General features: G+C 44.0%; 1 protein-coding gene across 1 annotated transcript in view; it reads right to left on the minus strand.

The window, feature by feature from the left end:
- Nucleotides 1-23,801, minus strand: part of LONRF2 (LON peptidase N-terminal domain and ring finger 2) — a 36,702-nt gene extending 12,901 nt beyond the window's left edge. Inside the window, exons 1-5 of the mRNA XM_013954198.2 lie at nt 23,033-23,801; nt 6,482-6,600; nt 2,785-2,907; nt 1,596-1,757; nt 893-1,112 (exon numbers count right to left, since the gene is read on the minus strand). Of these exons, the coding sequence (XP_013809652.2) occupies nt 893-1,112; nt 1,596-1,757; nt 2,785-2,907; nt 6,482-6,600; nt 23,033-23,801 (1,393 nt within the window). The remainder of the gene's footprint in view (nt 1-892; nt 1,113-1,595; nt 1,758-2,784; nt 2,908-6,481; nt 6,601-23,032) is intronic.
- Nucleotides 23,802-24,148: the final 347 nt, after the last annotated feature.

Consider the following 24,148-nt stretch of genomic DNA (forward strand, 5'->3'; position numbering starts at 1 on the left):
TTGCAGTTCATAGGCAAGTACAGGATTTTTCCTTTCACAGCAACATGATCAGAAACTGACCATAAATCAATAATTTGTGGAGGCGGCAGACAAAAAGCAGCACTTCAAGACCTGTAACATTTCAAGGCAGAAGTCAGATTTGTCCAGGAGGTGCGGGGTTTTTTTTTTTCTTTTAAGGTAAAAAATGCATGCTAATATAATGGCATTTAAAAAACCTCTTTTAACCAATTATTTCACTACTCATGCAATATACTGCCTTCAGTATTTTTTTCCCAGAGCACTGAAAACACTTTAGAGGTCTTTGTTAGAAGCTTGAGAAGCACAGCAATTGTAAGCACAGCTATCAAGTGACAGAATGGGTGGGCTTATTAGCCTTCAAAAGGCTTCTTTGTTTGCTTGGAAAAATTCATGTAAAATTGCATGTGACTGTTTCTGATGCCAATTAAAGATTAGTTCCCCAGCTTATTGTATCTTTCCTTCATATAGAAAGTCACTGAAGTTCAGTCATACCTCTGAGGCCTGGAAAATGGCAGTCACCAGCAATACAAAGACTAAACTGTTAGTGGATTATACATTAGAAATGCCCCTTTTGAGAAAGAAAATACAGTGTTCACTGAATGAATTGATATTGTTCTGGAATAATGTAAATAGTATTTGTACTTCAATGGCTTTAACATCTTTTAAATCTACATGATCCAAAAAGACAGAAATGCCTAATTGAGTAAAGCTATAATAGCAGAAACAGACATACTAGGCAACAAAATATTATTTCAATCCCTCAATCCCTATGAGGAATGTTTCATTTACACCTATAAAAAGGGGGCAGAAAAAAGTAGCTTATCATTTTTAAGTAAGTGCAAAATAAGTGACCTTTCTAAACCATAGCACAAACCTTTTTTATGAATCTTATTGGGGACATCCAAGCTTTGTAAATCCCTCATGTCACTGGACAGCTTTCTTTTTAAGCCAACCCCAGGTAAACTGGAGAGAATAGCTCCCAAGGACTTCTTGTTGTCTTCAAAATAGAGTACATGATGGGAGACAGAAGAATCAGTGCTTCTAAATACATCAGATTCTTGGGACGGGGTTTTTGTTAACCTGAACACAGTATCCTAGAAAAAATTAAGACCAGTTACATAGGGCATGAGACAATTTTGCTTTTTTTATGTTGTACACATCAGCAATACATCAATGTTGCTATAATAAGTTGAGAAAGGGAAAAAGGCCAATATCAAACAAGGGCACTCTCAAGTTACATGAAACAGACAGGGATGTTTCTCTCCCTACAGATCCCTTCTCTGAAAATTCATCATACTAAGATTCAGAGTGCATAAAACGCACAGAGAGAGGAAAAAAAAGCACACTTAATGAACCCCCACATGAAGGCATCCATTTGTTTTCTGCAGAAAGAGTTTCATTCTCTAATATTTATGAAGAAAGAAACCCCATTAAGACATCCAACAAGAACTAGAGAAAACAGGCTTACCATGAAATGAAGTGCCTACATGAGTGTAGACAAAAACAATGTCACAGAGATCAGACACAGATCCTTATGTTACTTTTGGTATTTGTATGTTGAGTGCTTTTTACTTTACCTTTGAGGACCCAGCAATAGAACTATCTTCAGCAGCTGACTGTGTGTTTATGCTACTCAAAAATGCAGGTTTCAATCTTGTATAGGATGTTCGACTAGAGAAAGGTGCTGTTAGACTATCATGCACATTTTCAAAGGCTGGGAAAAACATCTCACACATTATCTAGTCAATTAAGAGAGAAAAGAGGAAGAAGAAGAATTAAGATAGGATCTTTATGTTTGTATGAACACAGATACCACAAACTTTGCAGCTTCTGAATGCTAAGACGCTTGCAACAACTAGGACATCCTGCATTCCCCAGTGCTCACAAGAAACTTGTATGGCAATCCTCACAACAATTGTAGAGACATCCCAAGGTCATCTTCTCCTCAGGAACTGAACCTCCCCGAAAGCCTCTGCTCTCCATGAGCAGGGTGACAGTCTGTTGCCTCTTTCTCCTGCTTCCATCCCTCTCCTCTCTGAGCCTCAGATCCCTACTTCCAGAAGACTTTAGACCAGGCTTTCCTACCAAAACTGATTAATACAGATGCATTTCAGTTCTCATTATCTGCATCCAGCAAGGCATTTCTCTATCCTCAAGCACATTTCATCCATAGCTAAAAGTTGCGTAGAGCCTGTTCCCGTTCTCACCAGTCCCCACCACACACCTTGATGAATCCCCATTTCTTTTTCAAAAATCTGCCCATATGGACCTAAGAGGGAACCTATTTATGGCAGATTAGCAATAAGTGCATCCCCTGTGGCAAGTTAAACTCCAGAGTCCTACAGAGGCAGCAACTCCTTCACCTCCAGGACAGGGCAGCACATAACTCCCCTCTCATCCCCCCACCGCCTTCTGCAAAAAAATGGTTTTCTGAGGGGCACTAAAATTAGGAGTCTTAAGCCTACTTAATCCAGGCATGCTCAAATCCAGCCGATGTACTGGCAGTGGAATCTACAAATTGTAGGGGACAAATTACAGATTTGTAGTGGAATCTACAAATATACAATCCCTGTGACTGAGACATGAATCAAATGCAAGAGGCCTCTCCCATGGCATAATACTAGTAAGGTTCATCAGAGAATCTACTGAATCAAAATTACCATTTGACTTCTAACAACTATTACCTGGAATGACAAGAATTTCACTTAGCTGCAGGAAAAAGAGCAGCGTGATGGCTAAGAAGCGTCCAATAAATACATTCTATACCTTTTGGGCTTCTTTCTTCATTGCGCTCCATTCAGGATTTAAGGCAACACAGTAGAGAAACTCCTTCAATGCTTCCTCAGTCCTTTCCAATCCAGAAAGAGCTTTTGCTTTCACATAATGACCCTGTTCACATAAAGAAAAAATACAATTCTAAACATCATTTCTGAAGAGGGAGCAAGACACCAGCAAATAGACTTCTTGAAGTTTACTCCATTCGGCAGGTGAAGAATAGCCAGTATTGTAGATGAAGGTTTTGCTTTTCGTTTGTCATTACTGACCATGAGCTGTCAGCTCTACGATATCACAGTATTACATTTCCGACGTTGTTTTGGTATCAACCTGTTTAATCTATGTGACTTGGGGAAAATCACACCCTTTTGCTGAAAAAAGTGCCCTTGGGAACCTGCTGCTCTTCCTCTCTCTTCCTCTGCCTCAGAGGCTGGCCACTGCAAGGAGGGGCCAAAGGCACTGCATCATTGACAGCCAAAGACACCACACCTTTCCCCAGAGAGTGACCAGACGGAGAATGAGGAAAGGTATTTATTTCCCTGGGGCCTGAGAATACTACATCTTGATATCCAGGAGAACCGCTTCACATACCAAGGCAATTTTGACAGCAACAAAACTACTCGGGAAAGGCACAGGGCAGGCTGGAGGTGGCAGGTGAAGGAGCAGAAGATTTCGTGTTTAGGACACTCACTTCTGCTGGGTGTCTTATTAGGACAGATATGATTTGTAACTTATTTTACTTGGCTAGAAAAGACCAACATATAATGAATTTAGGAACTTACCAGTTCTTAATTAGAATTTTTTAGCCCCTCTGACCTCTCCCAAATACTAAAGTAACACATCCATGGACAAAGGGCAAGGTAGTCAGCTTGGGGACAAGCCCTACTTTAGTTGTTTTTGGCAACAGAGGAACACCCCACTTCCAAATTTCTCTGCAGACATCCATTTGTGGTTCAAATCTGGCTATGGAAATTATTGCCTTAAAGATGGAGAAAAACTAAACGTGTAGTTAAACATTTGCCTATTGCTCACTAGACAGAACTGTGTTCTGCAAACTCAAGTCCACCTCTGATCTACATAGTTATCTTTAGGCTGTGCTGAAAGTACAACTCCTTTAGAAACTGGTCAGGTAAGCAGAGACACATTTTCTATTCTTCATGCTAATGCCAAAAGATCTGGTTTCACAGAATCTTCCCAAGAAGGTACCTCAGTCTTTCAATATAGTCATTCAAGCTGATTCAAAGCCATTTAAGATCTTTCCCTCTCTACTGTCAGGAAGATAAGTAGAAGACTTGTACCAAAACAAAGTAATGAGCACTGCCTAGGACAGATTAATTAACATATGTCATTTGATGAACTAAACAAGAAGTCTCAATACACAGCCATCTCTCAAGCTGAGCACTGAGTAGTTAATCTGACTCTTTCTCTAAAACAGGGTAAAGCAGCAGCCTATTTATTCCAGCAAGTAGAAAGCATAAGACTTCCTAATAGGAGTTTGGGACTGAGGAGTACTGCGAGAACTGTATTTGGTTCCAAAGCCCTGTGACTTCTGGGGACTCAGATACAGTCAACATGCTGGAGGCATTTCACATCAAGATCTCTGTAAGTTTTTTTTCTGAACACGGTAAGAAGAGAGGTACTACCAGAGACCTGACCTTTTTATTCTGACAATTGCACAGCCTCTGTAAAATCCTTTTAGGGAACTCCTAACAAGTCAGACATCACTTGTAAGATAACTCCACTGCACTGGAGAGGTTACAAGGTTGTTTGCCATCTTCCTTCAGGGGCCACGAGAGCAATTACCTTATCCAAGTTTAAGTCACAAAGGGAATATTGATCTCCCACAGAAGGGCTTTCTGTGGGAGAAATATCTAAAGATCTAACATAGAAATTAGGCCCAGAAACTAGAGGCCTTTACACTTAAGGGACTATCACTTCCAATTTCTCCCTTTCTGATTTTCACACTGTCCCGACAAGCATCAGATTGAAGGGTAAGATCTAGCCAGGACCTTGTGCAGCTTTAGGGAAGGCATCTGTTTCTATTTCTCACATGAAAAGTACAACTGGAAACTTCTCTCTGCCTCAGAGTCCAAGGATATGGTTTTGACAGTGACTGAAAAGAAACAGACTTGTCTATTGCTCTAATTACTACAACGGACCTGCAGAACGAACAGAGCTTTACTAACTCAGCAAGCCATTAAATTAGCAATGGGCCAAAAGGTTCTGGTAGGTGAATGCTATGCTTACCTCTACTTTTTTTACTAGGCAATGCATGTTTGAGCTAGAACTCTGATGCTGAAGTGTTGCAAGACACAAAACAAAGCAGATGCCCAGAATTCCTGTATAATATTAATTCTGGACTACCAAAGAATGCCTGGAAATTCTGACAAATACATACACAAAAGAAATAACTGTGATATTGCTGGTATGCCATGATGACAAATTTCATTTTAGATTAGCATTCTTCAGAGATGTGATTAAAAACGTTTTTATCCGCCTACAACTGACATCCATCATATTTCCATGGATTCAAGGCAAACAGACAAGACGCTTCATAAAAACATTTGAACATGCTTAATTCATCTTTCCCTCTGTACAGAAACCCAATCAAAGCTGCCCAAGATAAATTCCTGACTTGATTAGTAGTGATCCTAGACAAAAAGACAAATTTTAAACAGTGAAATTGGGGGTGAGGGGGAAGATTATGACTTGTCTTCAAATAAAAAAGGTTGTAATAGATGATAAAACAGTTATCCTTTGAAGACAAGCATCCAACTTTCTCCCAAGCCAGAAACAGAGCGCTATCTGCAGCCCCCCATGCTGAAGCAGGTCACTGAGGAGCTCACGTGGCACCTTCTTGGTCTTGCTAAGACCGAGAGCAAGTCAAGGTATTCCGAAAATTCTCACCCAACTCCCCATGCCACCATGTCTCCAGCCTGGGAGCTTTATCTGGCCAAACCTGCGCTGCAGTGTTGCTGTTCATGGGGTGAGGGAGCCTGGCACTGACTGGAGGTGTAAGCCTAGGTGGGGTGAACTGTCAGCCACCCAGTTTGCTCTCAGGCAACAGGCGGTAACTACGGGCACTGTGTACTTCTTCCTAACTTCTCTTTCTTAACATTACTTCTGCTGCTTGCTTCAGAGTGCCCATGACCAGTACTCCTTGTAGCACCTCATTTCATTAAGGAAAAAAACCTCAAACCCTCTTATGAATCACTATGACACAAGAAGGAATTAGATATACGAACTCTTGGTCTCAAAGGAAAAAAAAATCCTGAAATGCAATCTGGGAAACTCCTCAGAAAGACACAGCAGCCAGGAGCTGGCTAAGCCATTCACTACCTTGGGGCACACCATCCCAAAGGGAGCTTCAGGACACAGGGCATCCCCCTGCTGCCAGACCCAATCCCACTCCCAAGCTACAGCACTAGCTGTAGCAGACTGATGGGCACTAGCACAAAAAAATCATGTCACTGGCTGCCCACTACAGAAAGTCCATGTGTTGGAGCCACATTAGACTCTCCCTATGCATGTTGTATGAAGAACCTAAGCTTTTGGTAGACATTTCCAGTCCTGATAACATCAAGACATTCTTTCAACAGTGACCTAGAAAGTTCTGTCCCCACTGCAAAGAGAAATCCTGAGAACAAGTATTTTTCATCTTATTCTTTACGACACACAAGTACCATACCACAGGCCAATGGGGTTTGTTTCGGCAGAGGACTTCTGCGTCATGGAGAGCTTGCTGGTAGTTTTTCATTGATATACAGAGTTCTGCTCGCTGTGCTATTAATGAACACTTGCAAGGAGCTGGAAAACAAAAAGGTAATGAAGAACTCCATTAAAAGAAGCGTTACCATGTGTTAAATATAGTAACCTAATTTTACCCAGAGTAACCTAAAAAGTGCAACTGCACAATGGTTAAATTTGTACTCTTCTGTAATGGAAATAAGACAATTCCTTCATTTCTTCCTTCCTTCTTAAAACATTCCTTTCAGCCTGGAAATAATCTCTGTATTTTATCTATCAGGGCAGATTTTGCTGATCTCATATTTGCATATAGGATGTCACCTGCTCTTCCCTTCCCTTGCTTACCAGACACAAAGAAGAAAGTGAAAAAGCAGCCCTGAGTTTTTTCCTCCCTCCAGTGTTGACTTTACTTAAAATAAAATGGCATATGGAGGAATCCCCAACATAGGACTCAGCTAAACTACATCCCAGAAGCCACTCATCAAGAAAAATGCACGCAGTCTTCAAGTTTCATATCCACTTGCCACCGGAGTATCTTGCCCTCCTCAGGGCAAGCAAATCTCTGATGATCACAGACATTGTTACCTTAGTACCCACTCATTCATGAATCACTTTCAGTTTATATGGATTACAAGCATTTCAAATACCATTACTCAGTCCTTTTGTAAGGTCTCCATAATGCATTCTCAGATGGAATTTTAGCTCCACTATAAAATTTCATAGAACTAGAGAATAATTTAGGCTGATTCAGGTTCAGCTTGTCATTCACCAGGAACTCCCAGATCCCTTCAGCAAAGCTGCTTCTAGCCAGGGGCTGCCCAGCCCATCCTGAGGCATGGGGATATTCTGCCCCAGGTGCAGGACTTACACTTTCCTTTGCTGAACTGGACAACATTTGCCAGCCCATGCCCCCAGGCTGTCCATCTGAAAGGCATCCCTGCACTCCAGCACATCAACCGCTTCCTCCCCCCCTCCCAATTTGGCATCCCACGCAAACTTGCTGACAGTGCACTCTGCCCTCTCATCAAGGTTGTTAATAAGATGTTAACCCGCACCAGCACCATTATCAACATCTGAGCCATGCCTCTGGAAACCATCCACCCAGCAGCCTTCAGGCCATTAACCAATACCCCATGCGCCTCACAGCCCATCCACTTCTCCACCAACCAGTTGGCACCTCCCCAGTCTGGCTATTTGGATGCTGTAGGGGACCATGCCAACAGCCTTGCTAACATCAAGGTAAACCACAAATAATGCTCTCCCTCGTCCGCTGGGGCGGTCATTTCATCTTAGCAGGCAATTGGGTTGGTCAGGCATTATTCGCCCTTGGCTGATCTTATCCTTCAAGTGCCTGGAAACAGCTTCCAGGAGCATGAAGTTGGCTACCAGATGGTGGAAGCTAAGTGCAGTAACTCCTACCCAAACGTGGGCAGGTTAAAATTCTCATAACTAGGACTTATGATACGTTAAAAAGGCTGTAAGGTATCTTGAGAGGTATACTGCCTCATTCCTACAAATTATAAACGTCACCTCCAAGCTAACTCTCCAAGACTTTTCTTACAAGCACCACCTCCCCTATGTCCCTACATAGGGTCCTGTCTTCATAACCTTCCTACTGCCTCCAGTGCGCTTTGGCTTCACTGTTTGTGCCTCATTTCTGCAATAGCATCCTAAACATCCTCAAGAAGAGCACATTACCCATATGAAGCCTGTGCACACATGCAAGCGCATACGCACACACAGAATGAGCATATAGCTGATACAAATGCCACCGCTCATTAAATTCAAGAGGAGGGATGGCCCAAGACTACTTCAGCTTCCCATTTCCTCCTGTCACTTGAGCTGACACTAGCGCTCGTGCCGCAAACCAAGTTTGCATGGCTGCACAGCAAACCAGACCAAAGAATCAATTGACTGAAAGCTAATCCAATAAAAACAAATAAACAAAAAGGTTTAAGAGGATCAGTTTCCCCTCAACTGGTTCATGGTACAACCACACAAATATGAGTGCTAGCACAAGGGAGGAAGAAAGAAACAAGCAAGGACTGCTGCCTTTTTTGGCTGTAGTGAGGATTTATGCCAGATTTACTAATTGTGATCTGACAGACCAGGACTGATGTTGCCCCACTGGTCCCAGACAATGAAAGCCATAAACTACACCTAAAATACGGAAGTTGGCAACATGTGGTTAGAAAAAGCTGGTCCACATTGTGCTCTTTTTTAATATTATACATGTAGACTACTGAAGTCTTCCACTCTGCTAATTTCTAAGAGGACTGCAAGTTAAATTAAATTGAAAACAATTAGCCTAAGACCTTCAGAGGCAAATTCTTTTTCTCCTTTTAGTAGATACTCAAATATAAAATTACTCAGTTTAACTATCCTTTAAATAGCATGTGTCTTCTGTTGCTAGTAAATGCATACTCTGCCTCTATTTCCATCATTGTATCTGCAGAAAAGTATTTGTGCAAAGCATATTGTCAGAGGGTAAACGTGGTCAGCAGGGATAGATGTTTCAGCAGCTAGGCAGAATATTGGGTGGGGTATTTTTTGGCACCACAAAAGTAAAGGAAGCAGTGTAAGATAACTGGGCAGCAAAGCTAGCTTCCTGCTTCTGTTTACTATTGCACTACTGACGTTTTAGCCATGTTGACATTTCCTAGTGTTTTTCTGTACACAATTCAGTGCACTTCATACATTCAGCAGACTCAGAAAGAGAAGAGCTTCACTGGGTGTTTTTTTTTTTTTGTGATCTTGTCTCCAACCACAAAAGTTTTTGTTTTAAATAGAAAAGCCACTGCAAAGCACAACTGTGTTGCAAAGGCTGCAAGTCTTCCAGAAGCAAAGTACAAAGGGCTCTCATAACATGAGGGAAAAATAACAAGCAACTCAAAAAATCAAGGCAAACCAGAAAAAAAATCCACATTTATTCAGGGCTTGTATTTCTGTTCACCGAATCCCAATCAGAGAATGTAAGGTGTGGCCCATTTTAATGAATAACTGGCTAGGAATGTTTAGTTAACTGAGACAGAGAGGAAAAAAATGGAAAAAAAAATAAAAAAACAAACCCAGGTTTCCAGCTTTGCTAAAGAGAACAATATTTATGAGAGTACAGAACAACTGGTTTTCTATAGGGAGATTAAGTGGCTAGACAAGACTCAGGTACTGGAGCTGTGCCCAAGCTCCTTCATGCAGGTTCACCCCGCGGCACATCCCACCACCATGAGCTCAGGCACCCGAGCTCTGCCCCACTGCTGGCCCCGGTCGGGGACTGCAGCCAGCCTCGTACCTTCTGCCGGGCTCAGCAAGGTGTTCGGTGACTCACCACACCCATGCCAGAGGAAGGCAGGCTTGCAGCAGGGTTTTCCTACATGGTTATATTCTGGAAACTACTAGCTGTGAGCTACCAATGCCACATGAAAGGCCAGGAAAAAAAAAAATTCTGAGCTATGTGATTTCAGAAACTTAGATGGATTGAAACATCATATTCTACATCAGTGTGACTGGCACCCAAAAGAGCTGTCTCTGTGGCATCAGCTGGTGCCATGTCACTGCCTCCAACTTACTTGGGGCTATGTGTGAAAGTGGGAAGAAAAAAGTGAATGCTCAGCTACAGCTTAAATAACTACATGGATCCTTGAAGTACCACGCTATCAAGTTGTTCTACTCCACCTCATTTGTTGGGGGAATAAATTAGTCTCATAAGCTAGATGGAGAAGGTGTGAGGACAGACAGAGTTCATGGATGCTGCTAGACACTAGTATACTAAAAAAAAAAAAGTGTCAAGTTTATTAGTAAGTTCACAATAAGCAGTATTTTATTTAAAAACTATGCACTCCTTATTTCTTCTGCAGTTGAAAGAAAAAGATTTCTTTTATGAAATGACTTATTATTTCAGACCAAGTCAAAAAGAAAAAAAAAGCATAGAAAATTCTACGGTTTTTACAATACCAGCAGATGGCATTTCCTGAATCAAAGTCTTCTGGGAGCCTGCAGCTGCACAGCAAAATTTATGTTCTTGTCAGCATCATGGATCCACTGCAGAGGCTCCCAGGATCTGTGGCTCCAGGCAGCTGTGCCACAAAGATTTCCTCTGAGCCACAGGTCCTGGGAACCTTTTCACATGACTTCCCGACTCCAAGCCTTAATCCCACAGTATGAGACAAACCCCTGGCCTAAGCACCATCCTGTGCCAAGGGACTCAAGCACTCTCTGCATCCCAGACACTTCCAAACAGTCCAGAATAGCCTACCTGGACTGCCATCACCGGCTTTTTCAAACAGATGAAACAGCTGGCTCAGCTCAGATTTTCCCTAAATGTTGACTTTCCACCCCTCCTAGTAAATTAACCTCAGCTCTGCTCACATCACCTTTGTACTCATTTGCAGATGTTCATTAGAATGCACTTCTCCTTATGCAAAGCCTAACACCCCAAATGAGTTTTCCAGATATGCTCAGCATTCAAGATTCAAAAAACGGTACTGTTTGAGTTAGGGATGCTGGCAGAGGAACAGGATTCCCCAGAATCTCCTTGTGCCAGAAAGACAATTAGAGCAGATATGGCTTACAGACAGAATGCTCCAAACAGAATGCAGATTATGATAAAAGTTTTACTGTAATAAGTTACTATTGAGCTTTTTTTCCAGGAATTCATCACAGAAAGAACAAATTTAAAGTTGCTAGAACTCCCTAATCCTTCTTATCTGACATTTCTTCCTAGAAGAGCATGCTTTCTTCAAAACCACTTCAATCCTAATCGTATTTCCTAACTGCATGAGCATAAACAATATCATCACAAAAATACGCTTGAATCTTTTCTGCCAAGAGTCAACCTGTTCAGAATTTTATGGGCAAAGCTACCACACATTTCAAAGAAACTTCTACACTAGAGAGAAGTTCAGTTTGCTTTGTTATATTATGCATTCAATTCTGAACAATTAAGTACTGAAAGCCTTTTCATAAATTTGAAAAATAATATGAAACATCTATTTTCAGTTCAGTGAGAAATTAGCAAGATCTGGTTAATTAACTCGGTGGTGAGCTAATTTTTCCTCCGGACTTCATGCAAGAATGACAAGTCAGCTCAAAAAAAGAACTGGGGGTTTTGCTTGGTTGTTTTTGGAGGGGCAGGGGAAGGAGGATGCTCGATAAGACAATTAATAGAATTAGTAAACACGTTCAGGACATTAGACTAAAGTTTCATTCTACAGCAAAGATGAAGAACTAACTCAGCTTCACAAAACTGATGGAGGGGGACCATGAACATGATGCATACCTGCAATCAGCAAGCCCATGTTTTTTCACTTACTCTCAGCCTACATTAAAATTGGATTAAAAAAAAAAAAAAGGTTTCTGAATTTCATGGACATTCGTCCCTGCATTTAAATCACTGACAGTCTTACAGCAGGTGGAAAAAAAAGAAGACCCTCAGATAAAGCGTGCAAGAAGTCTTAGCGCACACAGAATCCAGACAATCCACTTCTTTCTCTGTAAGTCCATTCTTCCAGTCCTGTCTGTCCTATAGAATAAGCTTTAACTATTATTAAGAGGTAGATGGCTGTGAATAGTACTCTGCAGGTGAATACACTTAAAGTTCTGGATAGGCACTGGAGCTTCAGCAATACCTTAAAAAAAATCATCATAGGAGAAGGCTCACGGAGGCAGGATGCAACTCCACATAGGATCAGATGGGACAACGTCAAGCCAGCTGTCCATGAACTTGTCTAACACACGCGTACATTCCCACAACACGCTCAAGGTTATAGAGCTCAGTGAAGTAAGATTAATCCCTTACGTAACAGTCTGCTACCGCTCAGAATGAGCACATTGTTTCACAGCACAATGGTGCCGCAAACACCTATTTCCACCGTGTAAGCAATGCAGCCAGATGTAAGTGGTATACTGGTTTATCCATTCATCGCATAGGCTACAACCTGAATAAGGAGTGATCCTCTGCGTGGAGCCTGTGTCATAAAACTGCAGTAATGCTGGGTGTATACATTTGAAAGTCTATTTCCTCTTGCAAATTCTGTGCTACCCACAGCAGGTGCAATGAAATAAAAACCTCCTCCTACAGATTTTGTCTCCCATAAAGCTGTGACTAGTTTTTTTCTGTTTGTTTTTTATCTTCATATAGATATGAAGTATTTATCTTCATCTCTGTAAGGCAAATAACTGACTGACAGTATTTGTGAAGGCAATTGCGATCAATGAACAGAAGCATCCACTATAAATTCCCAAAGCCACCCCAAACCAACATTTTATCTTCACCTATATGTGGAAACGGATTCCGTTACCACCAGAGTGTTCTGGCATGATTCATTTGCACTAAGAAACTACACTGCTGGTTCATGCAAGATTTGGATTTCACCCCTAAAAGCGTAATCCAAGCACACAGTGCACTGAGGTGAAAGGGCAGAGACCAATTTATACAGGGGTAGACAATTAAATTACAGTCACCACCCCACTGGCAGAACTGAAACTGCAACCCCCTCTCTCCCCGTGACCCCCAAAAACCCAGAACACCCACCCTCTCACTTCCTTCCCCTGCAGTGCACTTACCTAGATACCTACTCATCTTGGGGAAAGGGAGAAGGGAGTCATCATAAGAAACTCCCTTGTATTATCACTTCAACCAAAGAAAAGAACACAGGTGACAGATGAGCCTGATTATTCTTAAGAATATACAATTTTCAGAACAAATTAACTTCTCTCTAGGCCTCTGTTCTTTTTATTTTGCTGTTCAGAAGCCTCTACAGAAAGAGAAAAGTCCAGACTTAAAAATACACATTTTTGTGTGTGCTGGCAAAATGCTTTGGATTCCCAGTGGTTTTATTTCAGGCTCACTGAATAGGTCCTCAGCTAGGAAGCTCTGTATATTATTTAAAGCTGGACTGTCATCACCACTAAGCACAGCTAATCACTGCTCCCATGATTACTCAGGACAAACAGTGTAAGAGATGCTGTGTACTACCCAGAAGAAAAGCTGCTACGAAGAAAGTACAGCTAACATCATGCTCTTACTTTCAGATTATACCTGTAGCCTAATGAGGCAAAGGCATGTCAGACTAATTACACTAGCCTATGTTTTGTCTGCAGTTCCACTACTGTAAAACCAAAGACAACCTTTCTTTACAAACCGATTAAGTGATGGCAAAAGTCCTCAATTCAAGAATGTTCTAGTATACAGCTAAATATTTTATATTATATCAGAACTCGGGTATCCTGCTAAACAGCAGGTACTGAAACTGTCCCAAAACAAGAAGCCTATGGACTGAAGTACGAAAACACAATAAGCAAGCTTCAAAACAAGAGTGTTGAAACCTGCACTGATATTCAAAATGCACAAGTGTGACTCCAGACACCCCAAACAAGTGGGCAGCTGTGCTACGTGCACATGAATCTCTGACTGCAAAGAAACTCCACTGCAGCTTGCGCTTCACAGCCAGGCACGACCAGCCACTATCACACCTACCAATGCCAATTTACAGCTAGACACTCTATCATAGTATGATTTTACACAGTCGCCCTTCTTGTCATGATCAGTAAATAAACTACATTTCTACCAGTTACTCCTCATGTCTCCATAACCTTCCCTTTTTCCCGTTCAAGCTTATTTCAACCTGGAATTTCTGACTTTTAATTTACCCTTCTTGCAATGAGTTGTAAAAAAGGCCTGCTTGTTTCTCAGCTACTACCCTACTGCTTTTGTCCTCAAATATCACAGATTACTTAACACTTCTGTAAAGGAAAAAAAAAGAGTGGTGGAGTATCCTACTAATTTTCAGATTAGGAAGTCAGATTCAGTTCTATAAATGTCTTCTTCCAAAAGCAAAAGACATCCTGTTATACTTTCTTGCAGCAAAATAAAAAGAGAATATGCTGTTTGAAAAGACTTCAGCAATCCTAGAGAAGGAACTGTATCTACCTAAGAGAAAGCTTGAGGAATTTTTGGAAGTAGTTCAATTATTTATGAGATTATATCTGGATGACATACTCAAACAGAAAAAAGAAACCCTTCTGTTTTAACTTGTACATAACTAAGTTACATAAGCAATGTTAACTACTAAAAAAAAAAAAAGAAAGAAAAACAAGCAAACAAACAAAACAAGAAAAATCCCACAAAAACACTCCAAAACCCAAAGATGGTTTACTGTACTGCATGGTGCCTCCCTTCCTGCCCAGGATGGATCTACTGTTCCTCCAGCAGTACGTCTGCGTGCGACTCATATGGCCCTTAGTCTCGCAGCCCTGCGAAGCCCCTGCCTCCCGCAGAACCAACTGAGAGTGGAAAAAGCTTCAGAGCTCCAACAATGGGATCAGAGTTTTAAATTTTAAGCTCTTTACAAATCGGGAGTAATACGAGCTCCTGCTCTGAAGTACTCTGCACGTTTCCAGTAGTGTCATATGTGAAGTATTTACTACTGTTTTTTCGAGCACTAGCTCAGTTATATAAATAAATAAATAGATAAATAGAACAGAAGTTTGCAAAATATATTATGTAAAAATAATACTCAGACTACTGCAACAGTCTCTAGGTAACTTTAATTCTCACTCCACTATTTACACATTTTTTTCTACACATAAAACAGAAAAAACAAATTCCAAGAGATACTCTTACAGAAGATGAACAAGTTTCTTGACCAGCAGAAATCCTCTAAGAAAAAAGCACCTATTTTCTGCTATTCAGATATACATTATTCGGTTTAAAATGATAATAATAAAAAAATTACAGTCAAAGTTTTTGTTCTGGGAGTTACCATGTGTTTTGTCCCCTTCTGTGAGTTATCGCATAAGGAGTACCTCTCATCCTTCATTTAGCAGTCATTTTCATTTATTAGCTGAAAAATTAAACATTCCTTTGATCAGTTACTAAAACGGCTGAACCATTTGCCATTCCAACAGTCATGACAGTTGTCTATGAGGGGTTTTGATTGATTGTTTTTAAAGGGCTGGTACAAAACCAAGAGACTTATTTCTTTACAACTGGAAACTGGAAAGTGAGGAAGACCAAGTCAACCTCTTCTCTACTACCTCAGAAAAAGACAGTCAACCTATCTTCTGACACCATCCTCCTAGAAACAGAGCCCGAAAAAGAAGAGACCATTAGAGTGGACTGATACACACAATTCACCCGTAGGTGCTTTGGACCACTTGAACAATGTCACTTTGAACAATGACTCATCAGTGCAAGATAAGTGCACCACTAAGGAGCACAGGCCCTAAGAAAACGACAACGTAAATAAAATGTGTACATTCATTAGTCATCTTTATGAAATATTTAAGCACAGCTTTCTAGAAAGAATTCAGCAGCTTCCCCTTGCAGACGGACTCAGTAGTTTCTTTGCTTCTCCTGACCTTGGCCCATGACTAACACAGGAAGATCTTTCATCCTGACAATTCTGCAGTATGACAGCACCAGGTGGAGAGTGTCCTTTCCCCAGAAACAGGTGACAGCACTACCAGCTTACTGAGAAATTGTGTTCATCTTTTTCCCCCCTTATCTGGAACAACTCAGGAGCAGACTTGGAAGGAAAACACCTCAGCAAATAATTTTTGGGACACGGCAAAACACTGACCCATAGCTATTTTAACTTGTCAGTGGAAATACTTAGTCCAACCCTGAGAATGCTTTGCTGAAAGTTTACCTATGTCACGCTCACCCAAAAGCAGTATGCCCCCACAACCTGGCATTCAAACGGTAGGAAAATCAGCAACTGTTACTCTTAAATCCACTTGCACTAAAACATCGCTTAAAGTAAGAAAGACCATAGCTTTAACAATCTGAGGGCCAGTATGGAAGGTCCAAAGACACAGCAAAACAAACTTATTTTCTATTTATAACAAAATTTTTTCCTATTTAACGGTTACTGATGTAAAAGAACACCTACCCTACTCAGACATGAGCAATGGCATAGGACACCAGTTCTGTTAACAGAGCCTCACACTTTGAAAAGGGCAACCTCACACTAAACCTGGATTTTGGAACACGCCAATTATTTAGCAAGCTAAGTTTGGGCTCTGGAACCTGCATTTTCCTCAACAGATTTAGTGTGCAATTCAGCGTTAGTAAGTGTAGATGTTTATCCTTTGATCTGATGTGAAGCTAAGGGTAGGGGGAGAAGGGAAGGAAAAAAAAACCAAACACATGAACTACCACCTACCTAGCCAGTACACTAGGAGCAGCAGAACTGCATTTGAACGTACAGTGACACGAACAACTGTATATATAGACCAGATGAGATAAAATAGGACAAGAGGGCCATAGGTGGCCTGCAGATACTCAATGCTGAGGCAAAAAGGGCCCCCCTGGTATTGCAGCAGCCTCCGGCAGCATGGCCAGCAAGTCACCTGCTGCTCAGGGCTCTGGTGGTGGCCACCACGCAGCAGCACAGAGGTGGCATGTGCACCCCTTGCCATGTACGCAGGGGTAGGGGGTACAGCAAGGCTGAGCTGGCAAGCCACCAGCACACCATGGGAAACAGCACCAGGTGCCAGGCAGGAGAAAGGTGGGTGGAAACCAGCCCCAAACTGCTGTCCTCTAAGGTATTCTGGCCTGACGCATTGTCCTCACATGCCTGTTGTTTTTTTTTTCTTTTATGGCCCTTTTCTTCTGCCTTCTGGCCTTCCCCCACCCCCCCTTAATTGAATTCATACTAAGGGAGAATTTAGAAGACACCAGATAAGTGCCCATGAATTGCTTTACCACAAAACAAATTAGTGTTGAGTGGCCATACTAAGTTTCCTTCGGATCAGGCCAAATTATGGTGAACCGCTGCTGGGATAAAAAAGGGAGAAATCTCTCTCCCTGAGGTTTGGCCAAGGGAAGCAGATCCCCCTCTTCCCACCAACACTGGAGAAAGCCCATACCTGATGTTTCTGGTGGTGCCCTGAAGAAGCCCTGGCAAGGGGCAGGGGGAACAGGGCTCCCCACCATGGGAGACATGCTAGGGAGCACCACCAGCACCCAGCTGCCACCCCAAGGGCAGCACTGTTTCTTCCCTGCGCTCCACCACTGGTGGGATGCTGAGTGCAGATAAATGCACCTCCTTGCTTTGGCCCCTTTTCCTGCACAGTCCTTTACATGGATCTCTGTTTCTGAGGGATAGAGGGCTTAGGAGGAAAAGCATGCTCATCCACCCTCACGTGCCCATCCATCCTCATTGTCAACTGTGTTTTTAAATCTCAGCAGCATCAGAGAGTGTTTTATATTCCAGTGTCTTATTGTGAACCCTGGGGGGGGGGGGGGGGGGGGAACCACGCTGGGCAATTTGAGCAGTTACATCCACCAGCTATCCCTCCGCCCCCCACCAGGAGAAACCTATTTCTGCTTAGGCTAGCACAGCAGGCTCAAACTCCCAACAGCCACATGCAAACCCTATGCCATATTCCCTTTCACTTCCACACTGTGGTGTGGAGAGAGGAGGAAAAAGAAAAAGAAAAAAAAAAGCAGCAAGTCTAGGAGAAAGGAAAAAAAAAACACGGAGGGGCCGCGTGGCAACGAGGGGGCGAGACGAGGCAGGAAAAAAAAAGTCCATCTGTGTGCATATCATAAGTAAAAACAGCCACTCTGAGGGAGTGCTTTGAGACTTTATTGATCTCCAGAGACAGTGACACTTCTTATGCTTGGCAGCCTATAAAGGAAGACTTTATAGTAGTTGGTAATTACGTAGCACAGCCAACGTGCTGCAGACAGAAACGATGTGTTCTGGCACGGGGCACGCCGATGTCCAGCTACTACGTGCACGGCTGTTCTGTGAGCGGGCGTGCTCTTTTGGTACGGAGCCTGCGCTGCATGCCGAGCCAGCGCCGACTTAATTACGCCACAGGACTTCATGCATCCCTACGCAATTCTGCACGCAGCAGCTCTTACGGGATTAGGGTCACACGCGCGCAGCAGGCTGAATGGCACTTCTGAGCAGGGAAGTTTCCGCAGCAGAGCTACACACAAGCTGAGGAGACCTCAGAAGAATTAATTGTTAATTCTGCTCAGAAAACAGCCCTGTTACAAAAACAGCAAAAAACCCCAAAGATGACTGCACTGCTGGGCTTTTTATCTCTGAGCAGGCATTTTCAGGCTTATTTACAGGAAAGGCACAGGATGCTAACAGACTGCCTCAATATGAAGAGAGGTGCAGGGAAACAGCAGCTGAAGGAATGAGTCACCAGTACCCAATTCCCCTTATATTTTGCATGTTTATTTGCTTACTAGTGTGCTCTCACCCTGCAAAAAGCTCAGACTCCCTCAGATCTATATAGAATTTAATTTTAAAACCAACAGACTAGCTTGAAATGTACAATATGCTTCCATTTGGCCTGCACACAACAGAATATTCTTTTGGTAAACACCACTCCCCAAGACTGAACTTTGCTTCCCCCCTACACCCCCTGCAATACAGTCTTTAGCCCTATAGAGCTATGCACTTCACTTGGGGAAAGTCCTACTCATTAGCTTCCCTATTAAGCAACAGCCACCTGCTACCTCTGTAATTGGGAACAGCTTTCTAGAAAAATCACAATCCTAAAAGCACATTCTCAAAATACACGTTAATTTGTTACTGAAATCTGGTTCCTCCAGTTTCAGGTGTCTAGCTTAAAGGGCCTGTGAATCCAGATATACAGACATAGCCTCGCCACAGAGCATCTTCATCTCACACAGCAGGTGAGAGCAAAAGTATCTACCACCAGGCACTCGCAGGATACGCTGCAGGGACAGGAACAGGCACCTAGGAACTTCTATGGCCTCAGAGAATACTTGTGACAACAGCTCCTACTAGCTTTGTATTGTGTTAAGGAAAAAAAAAAATATATATATATGAATGAATACACACACACACACAGATGTATTCACACACACATATACATACATATATGATAATATATTTTAAGTGACCTGTTCATATAATCAGAAAGCCAGTTCTTCGTTTTAAGAAACAGAAGAATAAATTCAGGGATGGCACAGAGAAGCCCACCTCCAGTATCTCACCTCTCAGAACTGTGTGTGTGTGTGGCAAGCAGCCATGGAATAGAGATTTGGGCAATACTTGATATTATAATGACTGAACAGTGTAAAGCTTGGCACAAACAGTAATCCAGTTGGAAGCAAATGCTTCCTTTCAAGTGGCCTCACATGCATTTGCTTTGAAGTTGTGGTAATTAGATACCTTGCCATAACGGGGAATTTATTCCAATGTCTATGACAGTGAAGAATCAAGTGACTTTGTTTAAAATAGTGGAGACCACCAAGCTGCTGGCACCTTAAGAGGACTGGAAGGATCAAATAGTAGAACTGAATTAAAAAAAAAAAATTTATATATACAGATAGACAGACTCTCATAGTAGAGTGGAGAAGTGGTGGCACTGCTGATTTGACGGTTTAATGACATAGGAGGAGCAGATTTACAGGTTGAAGTAAACTTTTACAAGACTAACTAGTACACCTGGAAAAAGCTGACAACTTTAAGGCATACAGACCTCTAGATCTGAAATTAGGTGGCAGATACTCCTATTTCTACTGGAAAGAAAAAGGCTACATGAAAGGAGGCTTTTATAATTTAGTCAGCTTGTAGCAAACTTCAAGCACTGAAGCACCTCAAGAATTAAAAAGCAAATTAGAAGACAAAAGGTCACCAACCAGAATATGGGAGAACTGATCGCTAACTGGAAAACACCTTTTAATATTACAGCAGTAGTCATACAAAGCCACTTGTAGCAGATGTAGTAGGATAGGTACTTAACAAGAAACACAAGCAAAAACCCCACCAAACAGTACCTCCTTCTAAGCCTGGAGTCTTAGCTAACTTTATACAACAATCGTATAATCAATCTGTTCACGTGCCTTTCAGTTCTCTGCTTCACTTTCTTAAATGAAGAAATACACACACCCTTGACTCTCAGTAGTAATCCATAAGCATTTGGAAGGGGGGACGGGGTCTCTCATAAATTAAAGGTCTTAAATACCTGATATTGGCTTTGAGTTGCCCATATGCTAATACTTCAGAGGTAACCGAACAGGAAGAAAATAGTCATGTTTTTCTTTTTTCTCCTATTTATTGTGCTACTTGGCTGGAAAGCAATAACGCAAACACTAGCAAGCCAAAAGGCAGTACCTGATGAGCACATGGTAAAATTTTAAATGAACATCACACTCTGACAGCAGTTTGAACTGTGAGAAGTCACAACCAGTACACAAGAAACAATAAAAAAGGTCAGTGTTTGGGGGATGGGGGGTGTATGCCCTTCAGCAACAGGAATTTGGATCTGCTACCAGGAAGTTGCAACATGTTGTCAGCCTATGGTTTTAGGATTTCAAAAGCTAGAGAGATACCTGCTATTATTTTTAACTAGTTGGGGGGGGGGTCATATTAAGCAATTTTAGCCTTATTTGCAGAGTGAGGAGTTTGAACACTCTGAAGTCACAGAAGACTGAAACAGGGACACCATGAGGGAGTTATCTCAAGACCCTGAAGTACAGCAGCTGTGACTGGAGTTAGGTACTACAGGGACAGGAGAAGGGTAGGACAGGCTGCAAGAGAAAGCCATAAGCACACTTTAAGTCCTTCTAACTCTCTTTACCTCCATGCAAAGCAGCAAGAAGCACATTGCTATCACAGCTGCAGCATGCATCCTTGAACGTTAGCACATGTAACACTACAAAACAATTCTCAAAAAGTCATGCCAAACAGTTACTTATTTCATTTATTAGATGCCATTTCCTCAGCAATGGGACCCTGGACCCAAAATTTTTGAGAGACTGCATTACTTAAAAAATCATTGCAGCCAATGACCTACATGAAGCCCCTCTCCTCCCTCTGCTTCACCTTCTTTCTTGAGCTCTCTGTCCTGCCCTACTTTAACAGGGATTACTTTGGCTAAACCGTATAATAGTTTTATAGAGAGACTTGAATACGACTGAAAGCTTGTCATGTCTAACAATAAGAGTGAAGTAAATAGCAGAACTAACAGTTTCTCTGGCCAGCATCAATTGCAAGTTGAGCCACATGATGCACTATACTCCAGAAATACTCCTGTATTTCTGATCCATATCATGCAACCATGACAAAAAATGAAACTAAGTCAAGGACTAGCAATAATGGTTTGTTTCTGTCCATAATAGCCAGCCAACAATGAAAATTTTTCACAGCCGTTTGCTCCTAGATGAAAAGCCAGGAATGAGGACAGCAATTTTATTCAACGTACAAAAGGAGTTCTTCCATCCACAAAAGAAATAAAATTTCTCTTTACATTGCAATTACCTACAGGAGAAAAGATTTAGCGGCACAATTTTTGTCTCTGTGAATGCTACAGAGGCTTTCTTTACCCTTCCTCTCCCAATTAAATCAGTTATCTGTCACGGTCAGACTGGAGGAATGGTAGGTCCCAGGGGATTTGCTGGGATTCTGGCTATTCATAGCTCTCTGCCTCTTCAGGCATTTTAGACGCTCATTGTGCTGTACCACCCCCACTGCTTTGAAAAGCAAACAAAAAAGGATGCGCGCACAGTGCACGCACACACAAGCATACTACCAGGCTACAACAGAGCGAACAGAATCCGCCTACTACTTAGCACAGAGACTGAAAACAATCTGGTTTCGACAAACTAAGACTGCCATCAGTTTGAAAGAGAAGGGGGAAGGCAGACTAATCCACTTCTGCTCAAGCCCAGAGTTTTTAAGAGAATACTCTGCACATAAAATATTGCATGCCTGTTTATCCAAACAGGTACTCAAAACACAGGCAGTCTCCACAAGTGGAAATACAGAATTACCTCGAATATTCTGCACAGCACAGGATAAAAGAAAATCTCCGATCCTCTATACGTATCATATTTTATTGCTTTAAGGGAAGTGTTCTCAACTGCTGCATTTTGCTGAAAACGCAGTGTGGCTCAAGGCTCACGAATCTGATCCACAATCCAGTTTCTTCCATGAAGTCATGGCAAGGCTTAGCAGGAATACTACAGCGTATTCTTTAATAAAAGATGGTTTCCCCACAAATATGAACGAGGATTTTCTAGAAATACTGCATAATGAGTCATCAACTGCAGGCAGCTAAACGCAAGACACCTTCTGAGCGAGCACAAAAATAACAGCGAGGCAAAAAATAGCAATTCACTTCAAGGAAAAAAAAAAGGGAGGGGGGAAAAAAAGAGCACTCACAGGATTCATTCTCAAAACTTCGCACTCTAACTTCCCTCGCTCCAGCATAACCTCTCCCACCATTCATCGCGGAAGAAAAAAAAAGAAAAAGAAAAAGAAAAAAAGGAAAAGCTTCATTCACACGAGCCCGCCACGGCCACCACCAGCCCCAACTCCCGGGACAGTTTTAGGCATGGCACAGCCTCCTGCGCCGGGGCGGGGGGCGTTTTCCCTGAGTTTTCCCCTTTGTTCCTCATTTCCCCCCCCGCCTCCCCACCCCCTCAAAAGAAGGGAAAAGGAAGGAGGAGAAGGAGGAGAGAAGGGGGGGGGGGCAGCAGGGCCGGCCCCGCGCTCACCCATCTCCAGGGCCTGGTTGTACTTGTCCAGCGCGGCCGCCGGCTCCTGCCGCTCCCGCAGCGCGTCGCCCTCGGCGCGGAGGCGGCGCGCGCGGCTCTCGGCGCCGAACCACTTCTGCAGCAGGTGCCCCAGCACCACGTTCACCCGCGGGCAGGCGCCGGGCGGCGGCGGGGCGGCGGCGGCGCCCGCGGGCTCGGCGGCGGGGCGGCGCGGCCGGTGGCAGCGGCCGCAGTCGCCGGGCTGGGCGCAGCGGCGGCAGTGGGTGTGCCCGCAGTGCAGGGTCACCGGCTCGCACAGCAGCCGCCGGCACAGCGGGCAGGCCAGGAGCTCCGGCGGGCGGCAGCACGCCGGGTCGCCCAGCCCGTCGCCCTCGCACCCCCCGCCGCCGGCGCCGCCGGGCCCTCGGGGCGGCAGGCGCAGCTCCTTGTCGCGGATGCTGAGGGCGAAGCTCTCGGCCAGCTCCCGCAGCTCCTCGGGCCGCAGCCGCGCCAGCCGCGCCGCCGCGCTGTAGGCGTCCAGCGCCTCGGCCATGCGGCCGGCCCGCGCCAGCGCGTCGGCGCGCCGCAGGCACAGGCCGCGCTCGGGCTGCGGCAGCTCCGCCAGCTCCGAGCCGTAGATCTCGGCCGCCAGCTCGAAGTTGCCGCCGCGGAAGGCCTCCTCGGCCACCTGCAGCATCTCGGCGCAGGGCCCGCCCGCCCCGCCGGCGCCAGTCCCGGCCCCGGCCGCGGCCCCGGCGGGCAGCGCGCACGGCCCCGGGCCCAGCTCCATGCCGCGCCACGCCGCGCCGCCGGCCCGGGCCGCCCTACTCCATGCCGGGCCCGCGGCGCCGCCGACTCCGGCTCCTTCCTGGGAGGGGACGGGCAGGGGAAGGGGAAGGGAAAGGGAAAGGGAAGGGAAGGGGAAGGGGGCGGGCCGCCGCGCTGCAGCGGGGAGGCGGCTCCCGCCCGGGCGGGGGAAGCCAGGCAGGCAGGCAAGGGGGCGGGCGCCGCGGCCGGGGCGGAGCGAGCCCGGGGGTGGCCGCGCACCGCCCCCGCGGGCCCGGCTCCCCGCTTATGTAAGGGGCGGGCGGTTGTGTAACCGCCCCCGCCCGGGGCGGTGGCGGCCGCTGGGGAGCT

Source organism: Apteryx mantelli, chromosome 1 (assembly GCF_036417845.1).
Source record: "Apteryx mantelli isolate bAptMan1 chromosome 1, bAptMan1.hap1, whole genome shotgun sequence".
NCBI classification, from domain to species: Eukaryota; Metazoa; Chordata; class Aves; order Apterygiformes; family Apterygidae; genus Apteryx; species Apteryx mantelli.